General features: G+C 35.4%; 1 protein-coding gene across 1 annotated transcript in view; it reads right to left on the bottom strand.

The window, feature by feature from the left end:
* The window catches only part of ELAPOR2 (endosome-lysosome associated apoptosis and autophagy regulator family member 2), a gene marked incomplete at its 3' end in the record, with an annotated part of 62,096 nt that overhangs the window by 17,187 nt on the left and 20,829 nt on the right, over positions 1-24,080 (bottom strand). Inside the window, exons 7-16 of the mRNA XM_084229699.1 lie at positions 22,982-23,162; positions 21,092-21,220; positions 17,809-17,899; positions 16,596-16,698; positions 14,659-14,796; positions 12,339-12,602; positions 11,484-11,657; positions 9,399-9,588; positions 7,233-7,329; positions 6,454-6,555 (exon numbers count right to left, since the gene is read on the bottom strand). Of these exons, the coding sequence (XP_084085825.1) occupies positions 6,454-6,555; positions 7,233-7,329; positions 9,399-9,588; positions 11,484-11,657; positions 12,339-12,602; positions 14,659-14,796; positions 16,596-16,698; positions 17,809-17,899; positions 21,092-21,220; positions 22,982-23,162 (1,469 nt within the window). The remainder of the gene's footprint in view (positions 1-6,453; positions 6,556-7,232; positions 7,330-9,398; positions 9,589-11,483; positions 11,658-12,338; positions 12,603-14,658; positions 14,797-16,595; positions 16,699-17,808; positions 17,900-21,091; positions 21,221-22,981; positions 23,163-24,080) is intronic.

The following is a 24,080-nucleotide window of genomic DNA, read 5'->3' as shown; positions in this document are numbered from 1 at the left end:
TGATACACAGTCCAAAATTATAATTTTCAGTCTACCAGCAAAGTAAAATTTCACACTCTCCTTTATCTATGTGCCTAAAAGTTGACTACATTTTACATGCCTGTCTTTCCAAAGAGTGCTTTAGACTTGTAGACAAAGGTGAAATGAAAATAAAGTTCTTTATAACATGTTTCAGAAACAAAGGCCCAATGCTGTCAATTGAAAACAATAGTGAATGATGACACTTAGGAAAAATTACTTTACTCTGATCTACCTTAATTTCTCTGTAAAAAGAACATAGTGAGTATATTCAGACTAAGAAAGAGGTTTTTTTTTAAGTACAATGAAAACCATGTTATTTAAAAAATTTCCCTACTTTCCACATTCTAGATCAGTAAAAACAGCTCTTAATTGAAAAAAATTAGGTAACCAATTAGAAAAATTCTTCAGGAACACAACTATTATTTGTACAACAATGATTTTCAATTTTAATTACACTTCTGATTGTTTAGCACAAATTACTAACATGCTTTCTGGCTCAAACCTCTCCTCCCCAAATAATTTTCTATTTTATCTCTCCACCACAGAGAAGTTTTAAAAGGTGAAAACATGTTTATCCTGGGAAAGGATAAAGAAGTCAGTTAAAATTTGAGAAGAACTACAAATAAAATGAAAAAAAAAAGGATAAAATAAAATAATCAAATGTTGCAAAAAATTCTATTGAGACTTGGGTTACAATTCTAACTGGACTTTCAAAGGCTTGTGTCTCATTTATGTAATTTGTCAAAAGCAGAATGTCTGCTATATTGACTGCATAGAGCAGTTACAAAGGATAAAATGAGAAACAATTTGGAAAAGTTTCAAGCACTGAGAATAAAAAAGACCTTTAATGTGTTTCAATTTTCTAAAGAACTGTAAATCTACAGAAATATGGCGGAGGGGGCAATCAAAATAAGTCAAATTCAGAAAGACAAAACACCAGATGACTTTATTCATAAGTGGAACATGGAGAAAATAACAAAGGAACAGAAAATGAAAATCAAAACAAACCCTAGAAATCTAATTGTAGGATTGATGCTACCAGAGGGGGAGGGTAGAGGAAGAGGATCAAAAGGGAGAAGGGGCCCAATGGATGATGGTAGAGGATTATGTGTTTTGGTAAAGATACGGTACAACATACCTCTGAAGAATCTTGACCCCCAATTTATATACAATGTTGTATATGTTGTCTATATACTTCAATAAAATTGGGAGTTACTTCAATAAAAATAATTTTTAAAGTAGCTTAGTTTAGAAATAATTCCTTAATTCATTTTCTCCAAATATGTTTTTTGAGATAAAGTTGGTTTATGCCATTGTATCTTCTTTGTGATTATAGGTTTAAAACAATTCTTTAATTCTTTTAACCCAATGAATCACTTAAAATGCAGCACATCCTAATATGATTCTTTATTATAAACATAAGTTTCACAGTCTGAATCAGGTCCTCCCCACAAAACATCAAGGATGCATGAAGCAATAATAATTTCAATAATGCCTAAATATGAAAAGAAAAAAAGATTCAAAAGAAAAAAAATACCTTTTGCTACCAAGAGAACAAAAAAACAAATAACAAAGCAGACAAATGTTTTATTGCTAAATACTTGAAATACCTTACCCTTGTCTTACTGGGGCCATCACCATCTCCCTTCTACCAGTTTTTTAAGGTGTTGCTAATTGTGATTAATTTTCAACTTTGAATCTACAAAATCACCATAGAAACCAATGAGTAAATGGCTGAAGAAACTGTAGCTGAGGCATGTGAGCCTAGAGTTCTCCAGAAGGACAAATGTGGTGTGAATTCTAAGAAGAGAAACCATTATTGATTCAAAGGACAACCAGGTGGACCTCAATTTGATTTTCCTGGCAAATGAGGAACAGACTTTCTGGTTTCTTTATTTTGCTTCTAGTATGGCCTAATGAATCAGGAGGGCACTAACAATGTGTAAAGACTCAAACACGTATTTTTAGGAGTTACATGTCTTGCATTCTACAATGAGACATATTTCCTGAAGGGATAACTGGACTGAATTGTGAGTTATGAGTGTCATGTAAGGCTTTTATTAGTTTCGTGGGGTTGCCTGGTCTATTGGTAAACAGACTGACATCCTCTTTTAAATTAATCCTCCTACCTAATGCAGGAGCTACTTGGTTTGTATCTTGTTTTGCTAGTGAACTCTTAGGACCTAATATTCAACCTCTTATTGTTTTACTAGATAATAAATTCATGTAAAATGTTTTTGTCTAAATTTCATTCAAAATTCAAAGTCAAAATGAATTCACTTATGTTCTCAAAACATTTCTGACCCTTCTGGAAGTAGTCTCAGGATTAGTGGAGTCTGTGTGTTCAGAACATCTATCATTTGATCTCAGAACACTATTGGAGCTGAGCTTCTTTCATGTAAGGCTTTTATGTGTTTCTTGGGGTTGCCTGGTCTATGGGTATACAGACTGGCACCCTCTGGCATGGGAGATGTTCTCTGACCTGCTGCTGGTGACTCCCCTTGGCTTAGGCATCACAGGAAGCTCAGCCTTTCTCTGCTGTAGCTGCCTTGACAGAAAGTCTTCTTGTGTGAGGTCCATAAAATACTCTTGCATCTTGTTCCAACTGTGTTTGCTTTGAGGCTGAAGAGTATAAATCACTTATAACTATGTTTGAACATAAAATTTTTGATGCATAGTTCTGAAATCTAAAGATATAAAGTTCTATTATTCTCCTCTAAGAACCTGTAAAAGATTTTGTTCTGGGTTCATTACCAAAAGTCAGCATCTGATTAAGAACTGGACAAATAAATTAACTGACACTATGGAGTTCCTTTTACCCATAGATTCTACATCATCTTTAGTGAAAAAAAAAAATCTGTTAAAGTTTTATCACCCTTGTTCCGAAATTTACCCTAAGACTTAATGACTGCTTTGTGCTATTTTTATGTCATGTCTTAAGATTATTCATTAATGTTTGAAAGTAATTTAAACAATTCTGTAACAGAGTTTTTCTATTTCTTCAACATAACAGCTTTTGTTTTACTTATGCTCATAGGGCTTTTATATGCCTCCTTGCTTTTTCATGTTCTAAGAAGATATTTGGTTTTAATCTTTTGAGTTCTATTGCATTTTGACTTTGACTTATACAGATTTAGGTATGTATTATCTGTCTATAAATGGTGTGGAGGAAAAAGATGAATTCAGTTAACCAATAATTTTCCTCTCATCTTGTCAAGTTGAAATGTATGGAACAGTCCTTCCCAAAGACCGAAGAAAACATTCCACTAGTGTCTAATAGATCCAGTAACTTGGATAGAAAGACTAGATCAGAGCCTGTGGGATAAACCCCTGGTGGGTTTGACCTCTGAACACTACAGGACAGAATTATGAAGCATCCCTTTTGTGAAATGCAATATTCTCAGAGGCCACACTTATAAAAAAGAAGAATTTGGGTTTTGAAAGAGGTTTTGGCAAAACAATTTGAGGCTGATATATAAACTATCCAAATATTTAAATATGGTCATGTGTCTGCGAGAGAAAGAGAGAGGAAAAGAGAGAAAGAGAGAGAGAATGAATGAATGATGATTTTCTTTCTAATTTAGAACATTAATAAAGAAGACATTATTTGAGGAAATATGGCTCATTTAAAAGGAGCACCAATAACTTGCAAATCAGTTGAGTTATTCCCCCTGGGGATAAAAGTGATATTTGCCTCTTTGCTTAGTGTGCTCCTTCATAAATCTCTGTCTAGGAGGAACTGGAGCAGGGGATATGGCAAGATGAAAAAAGCTTATTGGCATGACAAGTCAATAGACATTGTCAGGAAATTCTTCCATCTACTTGTCACTGTACAGTATCCAATCTGAAACCTGGGTCCTCGGTATTTCCTACTGTGTAAAGTAAGTGAGTTTGACACAAGGATCTCTAATGTACTATAACTTCTGCATTAGCAGAGTAAGATGGTTCCCTCTGTCTGTTTTCTTTATAATAAGGCAACTTATATAAAAGTTTGCTTTTATACAACCTTTCACTATCACGAATTTCTTAGGTTTTTGAAGGAGTACTATGGACACAATGCTTAGTTTTAAATGTTTTCCTAATGGAAAGAGAACCTTGAATTCCTCTAAGTGCCTAGGATCATGATTAGAATTTTAGGAAGCCTTGTTAGGCAAAGGCTGTAGGGGGATACATTTAGGGATATTAGTGGGTTTTGTTTTAGTAATTTCATCTCTACTAAAGGTACAGACTATACTAGATAATCTCAAAAGTCCACTCCAGCTCTGAGATTTCATCTGCCGCAGATATCGTGCTGTTAAGTTTTTATCTAAAATGTCTCACACCTTCCAGACACTCTTTGGAATTAGAAACCAACTGCATATGCCAGACCAAACAGACAGGTTGGCGTTTCCAATTGCAGATTGGAAATCCAATTGCAGTAGGCGGCCCAAAGAATTTGCTGCTCCCTCTAAATTTCTGATGCGATAGACAGAGAATATACAATTCCTTCTTTTTCCTGCTCCATGAACTTTCTATTAAGACATTATCACTTTCCCAGGTCACCCAGATAGAGCAGCTACCTATGTCGCTCCCAAAAAAAGTGAGCTTAAGCTGATTTGCTAAGATTACTGGCCAAGAGAGAACACCTGTGGGTTGCATCAGTCTTGAGCTGCCTACGTCTCCCTTTTGAGATGCTGTGGTCAGTATATGAGATTTCTCAATGTAAATACTTGGCGAGCACCTTCTTATCGCTCCCCTAAAGATATTAAAGTTTCAAAGCTTTATAATAAGGCAACTTATATAAAGATCTCAAAAAAAAAAAAAGGGGGCAAAGAATGTCCTCTACTATAGTATCCTAAGATATCTGTCTCTGGTCTTTTTTTTATAGTTAGTAAATAAATTTCTATTCATTTCTACAGCTAAAAATATATATATACTTCAGGCCAAACTGTTGTTTCTTGTGTTCCTATCCCAGAGCTCCCTCTTGTGCACTGACGGGAAATTGATTCAAGAAAGAACTCAAAGTCAGCACATTTAGATTGTGGTGTGTAAGCAGTTTCACAAAGCAGTCTTCAAACTTCACTGTGCTTCATAATCATAAATAATGTTTTATTGAGACATGGATGAAAGACTCCACCTATAAACCATGACATTTTAACCTAGATTTTTAGAAAGCTGAAATGCAGAACAAAGGTTAAGAATGTGTCTCAGAAGTAAACAAGCCAAATCTCGGAAATGTTTTTCTCAATGGTTCTCAAATTCTCATGTGCATCAGACTTGCTTTGTATTTTTAAAAATATTCCCATATTCAACACTCAGAGATTCTTTAGGTGTTAGAGAAAGTCCATAAATAGGTTTTAAAGTAGACACCCTAAGGTGTCCTGCTGGAGGTGATCTCGAGAAACCTGGCAAAAATAGTTGTTTCTTAAATAGAAAAAATTTCTGAAAAGTTGAAGGAGAAACTTAATTCTTACTCTCCAAGGGAAAAAAGTCATGAAACTGTTCTTTTTAGCTGAATTAAACATTAGAATCTACCTTGGGAGAGCTAGTGACTTATTTTCTAAAGGACAGACATAGTCTTTAGTAACATTATCTGCTTCAGTCTAAAATCTGGAGGACTCTTCAAAAGCTATCCAGGTAGACTTCTCAGAAATCCAGAGATGTTGCTAAGTTCAAAATAGAACCTCAGGCAGCTGCTGTAAATAGAACAAGCATCTGAACCATGTGGGTTTAATTCTGTAAATCAAACTGATACAAAGACACCTTAATACTAAAAAGATTAAAAATAATCTATCTACAGAACAACATATATCTATGAAAAATAAGTCAACAGCAATTTAAGTGTCTCTTGTGCCATTAAAGCAGTCCATGAAACTGATGTTTTTCTCCTGATGTTCCTACCCAAAGCATACCATATTAATCAGTATCTAGATCATGATGAGCTGTTTTCTCAATGCCAGTAAATTAAATGAATTGCATTATGCATTCTATAGGTCAGATTCTACCACCATTAATCAGAAAACTGAACAGCTGGAAATGCATCTAAGTATCTATCATTATTCCTCACAGAAAAATAAAACATGACTTAGAGGATAGACTGCTTGATCTGTATCACTCAAATAGCTGATTGTTGATAGAGAACTATGATCCAGGAAAGTTACTGAGACTAGAACATAATAAGAATAGGGATACAAACTACATAATAATAAGTAATCTTCAAGAGAATGAGATACTCAGGCAAACATGAGAAGACTATGAAATTGAGGTGACTGAGCAGTGTTGAGATAGGCAGGGACAGATTCCTCTGAATCTGTCACATCATGACAGCAAAAATCTAGAGATTCTTGTCACCTTTCTGTTTTAAAGGAATAGAGTGTGTTTTAAAATATTCTATAGAGTTTTTCTTCCTCATGATAAACACAATGTGAAACAATTATAAAGAAATGAAAATACCTGGGGACTGAAATCAGTCCTGCTCCTGGTTTAGTAGGATTACACCTCATTTTCACAGCAGTTGATCGGCCATTAATGCAAGATGTTGTGGTCGTAGAAGATCTATTGAAAGGGAAATGACATTTCACTAAAAGATATGACAAAGATTACAAAGACAAAAATATCCCATGTATAATTGCACCCAAGCTGCATGAAGAAATGAAAACTGTATCAAAGTTCTCTGATTTAGAATTTTAATATAAATTGAGTCCACTGACTTTTACTCCCTAGGAAAATTTTACTACTTCCAAAGGTAAAGTGATAAGCTATCATCAAGGTGGTTAGTGAAGTCACTATAATCATAACGAAAATTGTAATTAAGATTTATTTTATTATGGCTCTGGCTTCTCCCTCAATCATGGTTTTTTTGCTACTTGGAGATACTTCATGACTACACACTTTACATTTCCTATGATAAATACTGATTGCATTGGAAAGCACAAAAAATGTAATTTTTAAAAAGGGAATAGAGGTCATATCTACTTAGACAGATGATTTGATGTGTGTAATAACTACCTAGAAAATGAAGTACAGTCTCCTTAAGGCCAAATTTAACAGACGATGTATGTGAGAGAAATTAAATAAGGTTTTCAAAATTTTCTGTTTCCTGCTTTTCACTAAGTTTCTCATTTAAGAACCAATTATTAATTATTGGGTAAATAGAAGCTGTTGTTCAAGGCATACAGAAGTGACAGCCTTTTGACTGAAAACCAATCTAGGTAAATAGCATCTACACTTACTTGTAAAAGAAATGCACATCTGGTATTTGGCTGGGTGAAACTGGGAACATGTCTTCTTTAATATTAATATTTTGCAATGTGTTCTGAATGGTTACTCCTAGAGAACAATAAAAAATAGACTACTAAGCAATGTGGGAAAATTAGGTCTATTTGGTCTCTGCATATCTGAACAGAAAGTAGCTTTACTGTAATGCTGTCATTTTACAAAAAAAAAAAAATATTGGATTGAATTAAATTAATGCATTCATGGTAAAAATAAGAAACTTTTCAAAGTCTCCACAATAAAAAGTAGAAGATTCTGCTCCCTAGCTTTGCAATTTTACTTAAGTCACTTTACTTCCCTGGGTCCTATGTGCTGAATCAGTAAAGTTCACAAAATAATTTGGATGATCCCTAAAATCCTTTCAGTTCTAACATTTGAGCAATTTATTATTAAAATTCTCAAGTTCTGTCAAATGAGCTGAGCTACTTTGTGAATACAACTTTTCACTAACATTCAACAAGGATATATTTGAGGAAACAAAAGTTTTTGTGTCCTAGTAATTTCTAGAAAGTAACTCCAAATTATGCCTAATCTAAAAGTAATCTAAAAGTGAGCCATTTTTCTCTATTCTTGTAGGCAAAATGATGGCATATGCAAAGTACAACAGCAACGTTATCTTATGCAGAGCACAAGCTCAGCACTGGCCTTGGTGCTGAAAATTAAAACTGCATTCCTCTGGAACCTCTGACAATGGTTCTCAAATCTGGCTTCGTGGCTTCACAGCACTGCACTCAAAATCAAAATCAACAAGCAACTATAAACCAGAGACACACTATGGGGGCAGAGGGCAGGGGAAGGAGAGGAGGGATTAGGGTCAAAATAAGGGGGGTGGGAATTATATGGGGAATATAGCCAAAATGAAAATGCATACATTGTGCAAAAATGAAAAATGATGAGCCTCCCTTGTGGCACAAGGAATTAAGCACTGCACTATGAAGCAATTGCAGCCTCTGCAGCACAAGTTCGATCCCCAGCCTGCCAGGGAGCAACCCACATGGTGCAGCAGACCTCTCCTGTCTTGCCCGCTGCTCCCCTCAGCAGAGTATTTCAGTCAGTGTGCCTGTTCTGTTCCCCACTCTGTCTCTGTGAATCCTCTCACCCCCCGCATCTCTGGCCTGTACCCCAGCTCTTGTATGCATAAATAAATCTTTAAAAAAATGAAAAATGATGTAAGAATTATATAAAATAAATTATAAAAATAAAAAATAAATAATTCTAACTTAAAAAAAAATCTGGCTTCACACGAGAATGACCTCAGAAGCTTGCTAAATTGTTAGATTGTTAGATGCTTTGTTAGATTTCTAATCCCTACCCCAGATGTCCTAATAAACGTGGTCCTTAAGAATCACTAATTAGGGATCTGAATTCTTAAAACTTTCCTATATCTTCTAGACCACAGAGAGAAAGAGCAGATGGGGAATAAAGTTCAACACTTTCTCTTTTGCTACTTGTTACCAGTTCACTTCTGGAATGAGAAAAATAATCAAAAGTGGTGGCAGATATCATGATTTAGGTTTATATTATGTTTGGTTACTGCTCATATTTTGTTTTTACTTTTAAGAATTGTTTTGCTTCTTAAATTCCCAGAAAATTTATTAGCTGATTCTCAGAAATCAAATCACATATGAGTTAACCCAAAAAATCAGAAGCTTCTTGCAATCACTGATATTGACTAATAGACCTTTTCTTAGAAAGATTTATTTATTTATGCATACAAGAACCAGGGTATAGGCCGGAGATACAAGGGTTGAGGGGACTCACCAGAGACAGAGTGGGGAGCAGAACAGGCATATCTACTGAAATGCACTGCTGAGAGGAGCAGCGGGCAAGACAGGAGAGGTCTGTTGTGCCATGTGGGTTAGCTTGCTGGCCGGGGATCAAACTCAATGTTGCAGCAACTGGCGATAGATTGATAGTGCTGTGTTTTTAACTCCTGCACCAGCAGAGAGGGCCATAATAGACCTTTCTTGTAGAGGCTTTTTAACCATTTTATGAAGTTATGGTTCGGAATTACCTGCAGGTCTTAATCATCTATTGTAAACACCAGGGCAATGAAAAGATATCAGTATAGCATAATTTTAGAATAAATGCACACATGCATGTATAGGCCAAATGAAGCTTACCTAAAAATGTGTCTGCCAGAATGATAGATTGTGATGATAAGGCTGCACGGAAACCTTTACTTTCAGAAGGAATAATAGTTGACTGACATACAAATGCTCCTACCAAATTTGTGTAATCATCTGACCCTGACACCATTTCCTTTACTGTAAAGTCTGTTATATTGTTGGTACAGAGAGCCATCTTCTTCCCCTAGGAAAACAAAGTCATAAAGGCAAAGTTATATTGAAGGTCAGTCTCTAAATTGGATCCCAGTTAGTCAGTGATTCTAGTGAGCAGTGGCTCTTTCTTTACCACACAGATTCTGATTTAAATGATATTGGTATAGGTCAAAGTATTGGTATACCGATATTTTTAAAACATTCTAAAGGCAATTCCAATGTTCAATCAGGGCTGGTTGTTCCTGAAGTTAAAATGAATACAGTAATTCAAGGCTGAACTGCTCTTCCTACTATAAGCATCATTTGTGCTGGATGAAAGCCACCTAAAGTTAAGGGGGGAAAAGTCACCTATGAAACCTTCAATTCATTAACAATGCCTACAAAGATACCAGAAAACTGCTAGTGAAGTTTTAAATGCCAAGGAAAAACACATGCTCTTCTTTCTCCTTCATACACCTATGGCAGAAAGGTTATATGAAGCCTGGAAGAGAAAGCATAAAAGCCATATTGCAGCAAATGCCTATGACAACACCTAAATTCTAAAAGGTTGGTCACATCAAGTGTCTTTCTCATCCTCCTGTTAGATTTAATAATATGTACCTGCTCAACACCACAGTAAGTTGAAATAAATATAGGGGTTTACAATTTTAATCATTTCAGAGTAACTGGAGGATATAACCTATAAAAATTATGACTTTACAGTATGCTTAAATATCCTGTGATTCCACTGCTGAATAATTTCTGACAAAAATGTATAAATGAACAATATTTTATTAGTCTGAGGTATACAGCATGCACAGATGGGCATAAATAAAAAATAAATATTTTTCTTAAAGTAGCTAGCAATCTAAACCTGTAAATTTTCTCCCTATACCAAACCTTGTAGCTATATTACAGATGCAATATATTTTCACTAAGCTTAAATTGAATTAATGAAGGTGAAAGAAGCAATGGAACATCAAGAAGAAATAAATGATATAAAACAACAGAGATAAACGAGGAAAACAGTGGTAATGGGAAAGAAATGAGAATAAAAAAGGGGGGACAAAGATAACAAAAGGGAAGAGGAGAGATGATGAAAGAAAATGAGAGAGGAAATGTTACAGTATAATCTCCAGAAAGGGGAGGGTTCTATCTTCCCTGCTTCACCTAATGAGGGTAAATGAGCAATGAGGGGAAGCTGAAGAGGACATGGAAAAGACTTGGAAAAGTAGTTGGAGGAAGCACTGGAGACGTGAAGAAGTGGTGCTTGCTTCTCAGCTTTGGACCCAACAGGGACTTGGGGGACATGGAAGAAGACAAGCGGAGTTGAGACATGTAGAGACACTTGGAAGAGACATGGGTGAGAGACACATGGGAAGGTTGACAATGGCAGCCATTACCTTGATTTGTACATTGATTTTTCTCCTTTCATCCCAGACTTGCCTGGTGTGTGTTGGATTGCCCCATGGGAAAGCACAATAGGACAAGTGTCATAACATGTGAAATGTACAGATATAGACATCTGTCCTTTATTACGGGCATTTTATTTTTGGACCAACAACTTCTGCTTTCTAAAACATGAAACTAACAATATTAACAACAGTAAAGCTTTCTCAAACCATAACTGCCTTCTACAAAGCAGGTGGGATTGACAAGTCTGAGCTACTTTTACAAAAATGAAAGATCCTCATAACAATAATACCACAGCTCCAAGCTTTGGAGTTCAACTAACTGGGGAAGTTCTTATTAGAATCAGAAGAGGTTGCCCTTGGTGTAGAAAGATGACAAAATGCTAGGAGGCAACAAAGGGTTTAAGTATCAAAGTTTGGTTTCTGATACTTCTTGTTAATCGCCCATGGCGATTTTATTGGGCCATCAACTGAAAATATCAAGTCACTCAGAGCCAAATGCTACCTCCATCTTGCTGTGGTATCCAGAACTTACCTCATGCCCACATAAGCTGATATTGAAGAAGTGGAAGTATTTTGTTCCTTTGGAGGTAAAGCTAGGGCCATTCATTAACGAGCCCACACTGCTGAGGTTGCTGAAGTCATAGTGCAAACTTTGATTTTCTTTTTCATGGTAGAAAAAGCAGTCGCTATAGCAAACCGAGTGGTCCTTTGATTAAAGATAAAGAAATATTAAAAAAAAAAAGATTACAGAACAAAAAGTATTACCTTCTGTGAAAAATGTGTTTCAAAAGTAATCTAGAAATTAAGTAATACTGTCTCAGGAATAATGTATTTTACCATGCTACTACAGAGAATTTCTAATGCCAACTAAATTTTTCCAGCTACAGTTAAGACTAAGAATTTTTTTAAGAGTAAAGTTATTCTCATGTTACCTTCTTATAAAAAGGTATTTTAATAAATAGCCCAAATTTTGTTATGCCAGTTTAAAGTTCAATAAAACTACATTCTCCTTCATCCACAATATAGCATTAACCTTTCCCCTTAAAATGTCTTAAGATACTGCTGCTCTCCCTTTACTCCTACAATCAAACCACAGAGTAGTTTATTTGCTCCACTTTAATGCAATACACAAGAAATAAGTTTTACTGCTTTTAGAAAGTATTATAGGGTACTTTTCCTAAAATTTTATGTCACAGGATCTAGCACTTTGATGGTACATATTAATTGCTAAAAATTTTTAAGAGGAGAAAAATCAAAGGGAAATACAAGTCATTAGCAAATAAAAACATCAACTTCGTATCAACTTCCATAGCTCCTAGAGAAACAGTAGGATAATCTTTGCCTTCCTCTAATACAATGTTCTCCTGGTGATAACTGATGTACTTACCTGAGTGCTTCTACTCGCAGGCCCACAGGGAACACAAGCCTCCTTGCCATAGACCTGATGTATGGACAGGTAGGTGTCAGGTGGACACTCCTTGCACTGGTTGGTTTCTTTCTCAATGTAGTGGCCTGGGGGGCAGGGGACACACGATGAGCCCGACTGTTCAGAACCGAGGGCACAGGCACGGCATGAGGACGCCACCCCATCAACTGCATTAGTAGCAGTAATAGAATAAATCTTCACCATGTCATTGATGAACCGTCTATTCTAAAAAGAGAGCAGAAAGTAATGACTTCTGCCTTAGTATTTAGGTTGACAACCAGATTGTTTATGTTGCTATCACCAAAATAAGCAGTCTAGTTATTTGTCACTGAGAAAGGATTAGTACCCCTGCTTTTTGATAGTTCTTTTATCACTACAAGCCGATTTCCACAATAATGGAGCTCTGGGAGTTTTGCTGCAATCACCCTGAGATATGCCATAATTGCTACAAACTTGAGCACATAATAAGACTTGCATTTAGAAGAACTAGTTCATTTAATAAAGGAGCAACTTATCTCTCATTGTTTATTCCAAAAAAAGTAAAAAAGAAAAGAACTAAATGAAGCTTAAGTCTAATGATACAATAAGATGTATCAGTGTGGCAGGCTGGAAAACTTGGACTATGGCTTAGAAAGTCTTGGAAGACTTGGAATTGGTCCTTACCCGAACAATGTGCAATATTGATGGTTACACCACTTCCCCATGCCTTCCTTTCCCACTCTAGTACCTTCCCTAGCCAACATACTTTGATTTCTATTGAGAGGTTATAAAGTAGAGAACAAAACATGGGGTCTTACTATACTTGCCCTTATTGTGACATAGTTAAGTGAAGTCTAGTTGTAACCAAGTAGTAGGCACCACTCTATCAGTACAGAAAGGCACGTGGCCTAAACTGCTTAAACAAAGCTTTTTGTCTCGGAAAAAAACAAAGGCAGTCAAGGAAGAAGTAGGATTCCATTATATGTCCAAGCTGCACATGTCAGTAATCTGAACAAGTATAAAGAACAACAGAGTCAAGTAAAATCTGGAGAATGGTCCCCCACTGAAAACCTGAACAGAAAAAGAAATGTTCCATTTGCCACCATAGCTTTAAGGCAGCTTCTGAACAAGTGATTTACCTTGTTCTCACCTTGGGAAGGTCACATTTATGGAGATCCACAAAAATAACAGTCCTTCTACTACTGAAACATACAATGAAATTTACTTAGAGGAGGATTAAGTTGTATTCTAGCAAGGAAAGTTAGAGAGAGTAAATAATTCTGCGTGATAACCCAATCACGAGTACATACATACTCTCCAAGCTATAAAAGGAGATATTACTATAGTGAAATAACAAATCAACACCAGTTAATGGCTCTGAAACAAAAGTCAGATCAAAGTCAGTCACTGGCCTTCCTATAGTCTCAGAAAACTTTAAGAGTAAGCTTTACACAAACCTTATAACCACAAAATTAGATCTTGCTCTTAAAAGTTTGGCAACTATATTTGTTCAGAGTACACAGAAACTCAGACATATTATGTCATTCCACATCACACATTTTTTAACTCGAAAATGTACTGTTTCATACCAATATACTCCATAACTAAAAGACTGATTCAACATCAATTATAACAAATCTTTTTCACCAAGAGGTCTGAACAATCACTTTATATAAATCTCTACAAAAAGAAAAGTGTTGGGGGGCCTCCCCTGGTGGCGCAGCGGTTGAGCGCTGGGCTGCGAAGCTGCTTGCAGCCTCTGCAGCGCCGGTTCCATCCCTGGCTACCGGGGAGGGTCCCGCATGATGCGCAGACCTCTCCTGTAGCGCCCTCTGCTCCCCTGAGCAGTGTATTTCGTCGATCTGCCTGTTCTGTTCCCTGCTCTGGCTCTGGTGAATTCTCTCACCCTCCCGCACTTCCTACTGTACCCAGTGCTTGTATAAATAAATAAATAAATTTTTTTTAAAAAAGAAAGAAAAGTGGGCCTCCCCTGGTGGCGCAGGGGTTGAGCGCTGGGCTGCGAAGCTGCCCGCGGCCTCTGCAGCGCCGGTTCGATCCCCGGCCACCGGCAAGGGTCCCACATGGCGCGCAGACCTCTCCTGCCACCTGCTGCTCCCCTCAGCAGTGTACTTTGTCATTCTGCCTGTTCTGCTCTCCGCTCTGGCTCTGGTGAATTCTCTCACCCTCCTGCGCTTCTGACTGTACCCAGAATAAAATAAAATAAATAAATAATAATAAATAAATAAATAAATAAATAAATCTTAAAAAAAAAAAGAAAGAAAGAAAAGTGTTGGGAACTTACATCTTGACCTTGATTGGTTCTCTGGAATGCCCAGGTAAATGTAAATGTTGCATTCTTAAAGATGACATGGGTGTAAGCTTGCTTTTCCTTGGTTCCACCCCATGATTCCACCACATTGGTACTTTTTCTATTGATATCCTTAAATAAAATAAAAAATACAAAAAACACAAACAGCATTAATATACACATGTATATATTATAAATATGTGTTTGCATTTACAGTAAACCACATAGGGCTTGTGAATATATATCTGGAACTCCCAAAACACTAGAATTCTCAAAATTTCCATTCAAGCACTCACTAGCTTAGAAATTACAATCTGTTAGCCATGCTGTAAATACAACTTGAAAGAGTTTTTAAAATAGTTAAAAGGTTTGTGTGGGGGCTGGGAGAAAGAAAGCAAGAAATACATTTAGAAGGGGAAACAATCTCTCAAACTTATCACAGTAAACTTCGAGGATTCTCACAGAATAGCAAGGTTTCCAATTTTATCTTTTTCCTTGAGAAATTCTGATTAGCAGCTCTTGCATAAGTATTATTAGTTTCCCCTGGATTACACTTGCAGCTTCTAGGCTGACACAAGTACCAGCTAACCAGAATGTTATTCTATGTTTATGAAATACTCTTTTGCTTACATTTGAACTTCAAAAAGTGTAATATTTTTGAATATTTTTTACAATATGTTGAATGAAATGTGTAATAGTTTATTTCTTATTTCTTTAGTTAAAATTGGTGTTTAATATATCATATAATGCATGATATCCCCACCAATATGCTAATTATTAGCATGGTTAGAAAGTAAAAATAAGTCAATTAAAATATGTAACAAACATCTAATGTATCTGAAAGGAAAACTAAGCCTATCCCTGAATTTCCTAATTAGACCTCCCTGAAAAAGACTTCATAGATAATGTAGGAATCTGGATGGGCTTCCATTAGTTAGCAGGGATATTGTAAGTATAGTGGCATGAGCCCAAGACAAGTCTCTTTCTTTCTTTTCTTCACCATAAACATAGAAGTCAAATATGTTATAAGGTAATCAAACATACTATCAAGAGATGCATCTTGAATTCATGCCACAGCAATAAATAAATAAATAAAATAAAACAAAATGTGTTTGCCACATGTTAACAGAAAACCCCTCATTACCAAACAACCAAATCACCATACAGACCACTTCCCAAAAGTAGCTCATAATATCTAGGTAGTACTTTATTAAACACTTTCTTACTGGGTGTTTATTTCTATAATAAATGAATATGAGTTCATGGTCTGTACACATGAATACAGATCATGCATGGAGGAAACTATTAGTGTTAACTAATACTAAAAGGAAAGAGCAAAAACAAAGCATGTCTATGAAGTTGCTACGTAACTGTAAATACTAATATCTTAGCCAATACCTGCTAACACCACATGAGGTGTTAATAATTTTTGTGTTGCATTTTTTTTTCAAGCTAATACCTGAAATTTATATGACATTTAGGAAAAAATGGGGAAAACAAGGAAGCATTTTCATTCTTCCCAGTGCTCTATACCTCCATTATTTTCTGACCTCACTTATCAATACATGTTTTTTCCCTACTAATAGTTTGACTTGCTGAATTAGGGGAGAATTTTCATTCTGTTGGCAGCATATTTTATGAAGAAATTTTCTACAAGATTAATATTCTGTGGCTTCTACAAGATAAATATTCTGCAGCTTCTGTCAGTTACCCGAGCCTCCTCACTCTGTCCTCTCCATAGAAATGAATGCTTTGTTGTGAAGTTTATTACACAATTCTTAGTGACTTCTCTAGACATTTTTACTGCTTTTGGAATACCTTAAAATGGGAAGAAAAAATCAGATTTTTATCCCAACTGGCATAATAAATTCATACTTAAAAGATAATGCTAAGATTAAAAATCTGCCTTTGAAAACCATTCTTTCACTTACCACCATGAAGTATAGAACACAGTCTGCAGAACAGAGGGTCTCAAAGACAAATGTTATTCTTCCCAGTTCAGAACCCATGGCTCCAGTCATAGATGTTGGTGGCCTATTTGACAGAGTTAAATGATGGTATTTATAGTATACTCTAAACACAATCTTAAACAAAATTTAGTCACTTTTTTTCATTAAGTCAAAAATCATGTTCTTCTCTTCCCCTAATCTATTGCTCCTCCAGCTCCTTCCTCATTCAATCTCTGCAAAACCATACCTTTCATTCTAACATGGAGTCTGCACAACATTGGAAAGATTCCTGAATCTCCCGGCGTAAATGTTATTGCTCATCCTAAAGCAAGAAAACACTCCTACTGGTAAATTTCAACATGAAAGACTAAGGCAAAATGTGATCTAAAAATTTTTAACAGGGCCCCCGTGGTGGCGCAACAGTTGAGCGCTGGGCTGCGAAGCTGCCCACAGCCTCTGCAGTGCCAGTTCAATCCCCGGCCACCAGCAAGGGTCCCACATGGCACAACAGACCTCTCTTGCCATGCCCGCTGCTCCCCTCAGCAGTGTATTTTATCAGTCTGCCTGTTCTGCTCCCCACTCTGGCTCTGGTGAATTCTCTCACCCTCCCATGCTTCTGACTGTACCCAGTGCTTGTATAAATAAATAAATAAATCTTTAAAAAAATGAAAAAAAATATAGGGCCTCCCCTGGTGGCGCAGTGGTTTAGCTCTGGGCTGCGAGGCTGCCCGTGGCCTCTGCAGCGCTGGTTCGCTCCCCAGCCAACAGCGAGGGTCCCACCAAAAATAAATAAATAAATAAATATTTTTAAAAAATAAAAATTTTTAACAAATCACTTTAAAAAAAGACACTTAAAGAAAACTTAATTCATAAATCAAAAGGTACTTTTGCAAATATCTTGGAACAAGACCTCTTCATTAAGCATGTAAGACCGTGGTTATTGTAACATTTGGATAGATATTGCTAAAATCTTTCAGCATCAGCCATGTAATATACAATTAACAGTTACAGTTTCTCAATCGCTGATTCCATAGATGTTTTGAATATAACACATTATCCTATAACAGCTTGTAATTTTCTAAGTACATCACAACGTTAATATATTTTTACAATGGCAGTCTCACTTCATCAATTTTTTGTTGGGAAACAGGCATGAAAATTCTTACAGAAGAGAATCAGAATTGATTTTCCTTACTTAAATCCTGGGATGTGCAAGTTTAAGATCAGGTAATCATTATCAGAACCTCCAGCCCCACTCTGGATATGATCTCCAGCCACCTCCCAACCTAGAAATGATAAAAGTAAATTTTATTAGTAATATTTCATTAATCATGTCCATTAATCTTTTTAAATAAGTTTTTTTAAAGAGAAGGACTATTGTGTTTATGTACAAAGTTAGAAATATTCCAAAAGCGTCCCTTATTAAACCATAGTTGCCAATTGCAACTAGATACCAATAAAGATGTTCTATTTGATTCCCCTGGAAGAATCAAGTAATGCATATTGTCACATGAAACAACAGCTTTCTCAATCAAGTATGATCATTTTCTTAAGTAAAGCAGATGGTCTTTATTCATTCTATTGTAGTTAGAAAAATTATAGTTTTCAGGTTACAAAAGGGAAATAGATACAAGAAATTACTTAATAAATATTTGATTTCTAGAGTTCTTTCTTATATTTCTCTGCATTGTTTTCTAGTGTGACTCCAGTTCTGCAATCACTCACTTATCTAATCAATCCACTGACATTCATTGAGTGTAAAAATCATGATATGCACAGGGATAGAAAGACAAGATTAGGTCCATCCACACTGAGGAGTCTGCAGAATGTGAAAGACAGACACACACTAAGATCTTCCCCTAGAAGATTTGGAAGCAACATTGCCTTGGCTTTACTTGGATTTTGGACTTTGTTTCTAGTCTCCACACCTGTGAAAGAATCAATTCCTGCTTTTCAAATAACCCCATTTTTGGTGCCTGATTGCACCACAATGAAACTACTAAGATCCATAATACTCTTAGCAAAAAAAGATACAGAATAGAAACAATAAGAGAACCCAAAGCTTTATAACTCCAGACAGGGAATTCCAGATTGCTAATGTGAGAGAAAAGCTGCAAGTAGAAAGGTACACCCAGGATAATTATTGAATAAGAAGAGAAGGACAATACTTGCCTAGAATGAAAAATAGGGTTGGGGCAGATGGGGGTTTAAGCCACAGACCATCACCATCCAGTAGAAATATGTGAGCCACAAATGTCAGTTTGAATGTGCCAATGTCACATTAAAAAAAGTAAAAAAAGGTAGAATTAATTTTAATATCTTTTATTTAATCCAATATGCCTAAAATGTCCTTTTACTATATTATCACTGTAATTATTGGGCATTTTACTTTTTCGTAATAAATCTAGATAAGCTAGAGTGCAATTTACATTATCAGCACATCTCAATTCAGACTGGCCACATTTCAAGTACACATTGTGGCTAATGGCCGTTGTGTGGAACAGCACATCTCAAGGATATTAAGGCAGACATCTGAAAGCACGGATCACTGATGTTAGCAGAAACCTAGGAACACTGCCACTTACTGAGCTCTCATCATTTTAATCCATTCTTAATTATAAAAACTATATAGAATAGTGTTGATAAAAATGTGAATTTAAAAAGACCAACTCAATATACCAACAGATATTTTTATTTTTATTCATTCCTCTCTAGGCTTTGTCTACATGCATAGTTTTACACAGATGCATGCAATTTTGTATTTTGTTTTTTTCCTTAGAGCAAATCTATGTTTCTATATACATTTTATATTTTAAGATTTTATGTTCTTATAAGTTTATATTGATTATAAAACTTTGAAAGCCAAAAAAATCAGTGATGAAAACTAAAATTCCTTATAATCTTACCACCCAGAAAAAAAATGCTGGTAACATTCTGGGTGTTTCTTCCACTATCTTTTGATGCATAGTAATTTTTATATGATTGAGAGCTTATTGCTATTAACATTTTTTATCATAGATTTAGAAATTCACATTATTTCCTAAGCATTTTTCATTAGTAAATACTGTACCAACATATAACTGACTGAATAAATATCATGTAAACAGATGTCATTTATTTCCAAAATTTACTGATTTGTCTACCCTACAGTAATTGCCTCTTGCTGACCACACATCAATTTAACCATTTGGATTGATTCTGCCTTTTTGCTTCTATAGATGACACTGCAGTGAACATTTTTGTGACGTAGTTTTTCCATATTTCAGCATTTATCCAGTAAAGAATCCCAATAAAAAAATTTTAGGGTGAAGTACATATATTTTAAACCAATATTTTGCACCATTTTTCAGATTTTGAAAGCAATGGGAGTCAATGAGGAATATTTATTGTGTATATTGAATTAAAAATAAAATGTATTAAACTAAATGGAATGGTAATTCAAACTTAAAACCCTCCCACAACCAAGTGATAATCTCTTCAAATTTTGTTGTTTTCCTTTTCCAACTTTTCCTAGTGCACACCTGTTTAAACATACCAGAGTTTTTGCTGTATTCTCTACTTTATTTTCTGATATTTCCATTTACATTGTCTTCTCATTTTCCTAAATTATCATTACAGCAAAAAAAATTTCCAATTAAAAATTACCTCTACATCCAATTTTAATGATCCTATAATACACAATACATTATTTTATTTAATCATATTCCATCATTGAAAACACATTTCTCCTAGGCTTTCACTCATAAATAACACTAAATTAACATAATAATGCATAATTTCTTTCTTTATATCACAAGTGAAATTAAGGAGTTCGAGTATGAGAACATCCAAAATGGTCAAAACACCACCAAACTGTTCTCCAATATGACTGCCATTTCTAATGATTGTGTAACTTTTCACCGAATTAGTATACCATAATTTTCAAAATGATTACTTTATTGGTGAATATTAGACTACAGCAGGTCTGCAAATAGCACTGTTTTGTCCAACATCATTTCAGTATAACATTGATGAGAAAAAAATTAATTCCCTGCCAGGGCCACTGTCTATGTGGAGCTTATAAGTTCTCCCCATTTTTCCAGGTACTCAGGTTTCCTCCCACATCCCAAAGATGACACTCTCAGGTTAACTAGCAAGTCTAAATTGTCCCAGTCTGAATGAGCATGAGCATGGGTGTGAGTGTGTCCTATGATGGAGCAGGCTTCTGCCCATGAGTGATTCCCACCCTGAACTCGGAACTACTGTGATAAAGTCCAGCCACCAGCTACCCAAAACTCAAAAAAACGCAAAAATAAATTATATTCTTATATGTAAATGATCAGACCATGACACCACATTTACTATTTTATGTAAGGGCTGGAATTGAGGTCAGTGGTCAAATGATAAAACTAAAGTTCCTCATCCTTGGTTTGCTTTTTGAAGAGTTGAGTGCAAGAGTGCTGCCAAAAATATATCAAGCAGGCTGATTCCAAACTCACCATTCATTCCATCACACTTTGAATTCCCAACATTGAAACAGGAAGTTTTCATATTGCCAGGAAGAACATTCCACCATTTATATTCAAAGCCAAGTGCAGGTTCTGTTCCTGCTGGACATGATCTGCATTCTATAGGAGAGAAGTGGGACCAACAGTTACACTTAAAATACATCTGAACAACTTTCTCTTCCTCTCTTCCAAGGACTACTAAATTTGAATTAGCAAAGAGGGAAATGGGAAGAAGAGATATTGAACCAATAATTCCCTTAAGAATTAGTAACTTCTGGGTCTCCCCGTTGGTACAGTGGGTTGAGCACTACACTATAAAACTGTCCGCAGCCTCTGCAGCGTGGGTTCGATCCACCTCCGGCCAGGGAGATACCCACATGGCACGGCAGACCTCTCCTGCTTCGCCCGCTGCGCTCCTCAGCAGTGTCGTTGGTCTGTCTGCCTGTTTTGTTCTCTGTTCTGTCTCTGGTGAATTCCCTCACCCTCTGGCGCCTCTGACCTGTACCCCAGTTCTTGTATAAATAAATCTTTTTTAAAAAAGACATCATTATTTAAAAAAAATTAAAAAAAGAGTAACTTGTGAAAAGAAAAATGATTCTGGAGATAACATATACATTGATAATTGACTAACATGAAAAAGGATAAATATAAAATACTTTTAAATAGTTTTTCTTAACTTCTGGGAATAACAACTAATACTGAATTATCCCTTCACAAGAAAAGAAATTCTGAAGCAAGTTCTCTTATGTGTGATATTAAAAGCATTTCCCTTCACCACAAGGGAGGGAACATCTTACCCTTTCTATTGCCTCTTAAACATAATAGAATATTATACTATTTAATTTGAATATGAATTTTAATTTTACTTGAAATTAAACTCATTGCCTATGTTGGAAGTGATGCTGGGAATTGAGAAGTCTGGGAAAAGTTTGGTTTACAAATTAAGCTCATCTAACTATCTGCAACACTGAAAAGGATGGACTTTTACAACCATTTCTGAATTTAGCCAAGACACTTTCCATTATCACATCATTAAGAGCAGGGGTAGGGAGAGAAAATGTTCATTGAGCAAACACTTCCTGGTACCAGAGTACTAAGGAGACATTTTCTATAATACACTCTATGATGATAAGCCAGACATTACTATCCATAATTTTATATATGAAAAAACTGAGGATAAAAAGCATTACGTAACTTAGATAAACCACAATATTAGTTGCCTGAAGGATGTGGATTCAAACCCAAGTCAGTTTGACTCCCCAGTTCTTTTATGCCAATTTCCCAGGAATCTGGATATTAAGCATATGGTATGGATACATTCAAGTAAGATAGATATATGCAACTAAAATGTTTTGTAATAATTGTCTACTAAAACTAAAACAAATTCTATAACCACTTTATTTATTATTTTGTAAATACCAAAATTATTCATAAATGCACACTTTGAAACAATATATTTAGGAACTTTTTAATTGCCACACCATCAAAATGAACAATTTTTGCAATTGTTATAGCACAAAGTGTGATTTATTATTGCAAGGCTGATTAGAAAAAATAATATTGTATACCTGCAACCATAAATGTACACACACACTAGAAAAGTAGTACTTGTTCTTAGTCACAAATTTGGTATAATTATCTTATCCAGAGGCAGAAAATCATCCCATTAAGAAGGTATCACACAAAAATCTATTAAAAAGCTTTCCTGATGATTAAGAAGTCACTGCCATCTCACAATTCCATTAGTGTATTTCTCAACTCTTGTTCAGAAAAATTCAGAAAATTATGTGATTTAAATAATTCTTTCATAAAAATAATGTATAACAAAGTAACAAAATTATTTTGCTAAAGGTTCAGTTCTTGGACCAAATGACAGCCTACCCTTTGTTCCATCTGAAAACATTCCAGGAGGGCAGGGATGGCAAGAAGAAGATCCATTGTTATAAAATCCAGGGTTGCAAGGTGGACAATCCTTCTTCTCTCCAGAAGGGGGCAATCTAATAGCATCTGTGAGTTCTTCCCGACAGATTTTTGGCTCTATCCACTTGTACATTATCTGTGTCTGGGGGGGAAATTAAAAAAAAGACGAAAACAAACTTGCTATCAAACACGCTTTATTTGCTTTAAACATCTTGTCACAAAATGTTAAACTGACAGCCTAAAAAACTCCAAACAGGGACAGAATAAAAGGGTCAGCTGTAGAAAATGTAAAATAGTAACAAAAGAGACAAAAGAAAACTACTTTGGTGGAAAAAATTATTATTTCCAAATCTTTAACCCTAAGCTACTGGCAGCCTTACTTCATATATATCATGTGTCTCTTCATGAACTACCACTTTAAAACACAGAATACATGATTCTAGACCTTTATCTCTAGCCACTCATTCACCCAATTCCATAACTCATGCAGATTTCTGCGCTGACACTATTTCATTTTGACTTCCACTACGCTCTTCCTTTCCCTCACCCATAGCATATATTATCGGGCTTTGCAAATAGCGATGACACAACAAAATGTCAACTTTTTTTTTTTTAAAGAATTATCTATTTCAGTTCTGTTACTTCATAAATACTAGTCATTTCTGTCAGTCTTATCCAATAGCCTAATGTTAGATTACAAGAACTATAGCTAAAACATTTTATCCTGAGTCTCCTAAGCTCTATTGCATGTGCTCTGGACATTAATAATAAGGGAACTCTGTCTGCAAGGAGAATAATCTTTGAAACTCTTTTTATTCTCACTCATGTAAACACCCCCACACAAAACAAAACATAACAAAACAGTTATAACTCAAGCACATCCAGAATATTTTGATAATAAAATTACTATCATTTTGAAACCAAAAACATTCAATGGGTGAGTCATATCAAAAACAAAATTGATATGCTCAATAGAAAAATAAAGATATTCTATATGCAGAGAGAAAGATAAACATTTTTCTCATAAACAAATACAGGTTTTACAGAGAGACTACATGTT

The sequence above is a fragment of the Talpa europaea genome, assembly GCF_964194135.1.
Source record: "Talpa europaea genome assembly, chromosome: 3".
Classification (NCBI taxonomy): Eukaryota; Metazoa; Chordata; class Mammalia; order Eulipotyphla; family Talpidae; genus Talpa; species Talpa europaea.
This window is presented reverse-complemented; position numbering and strand designations above follow the sequence as displayed.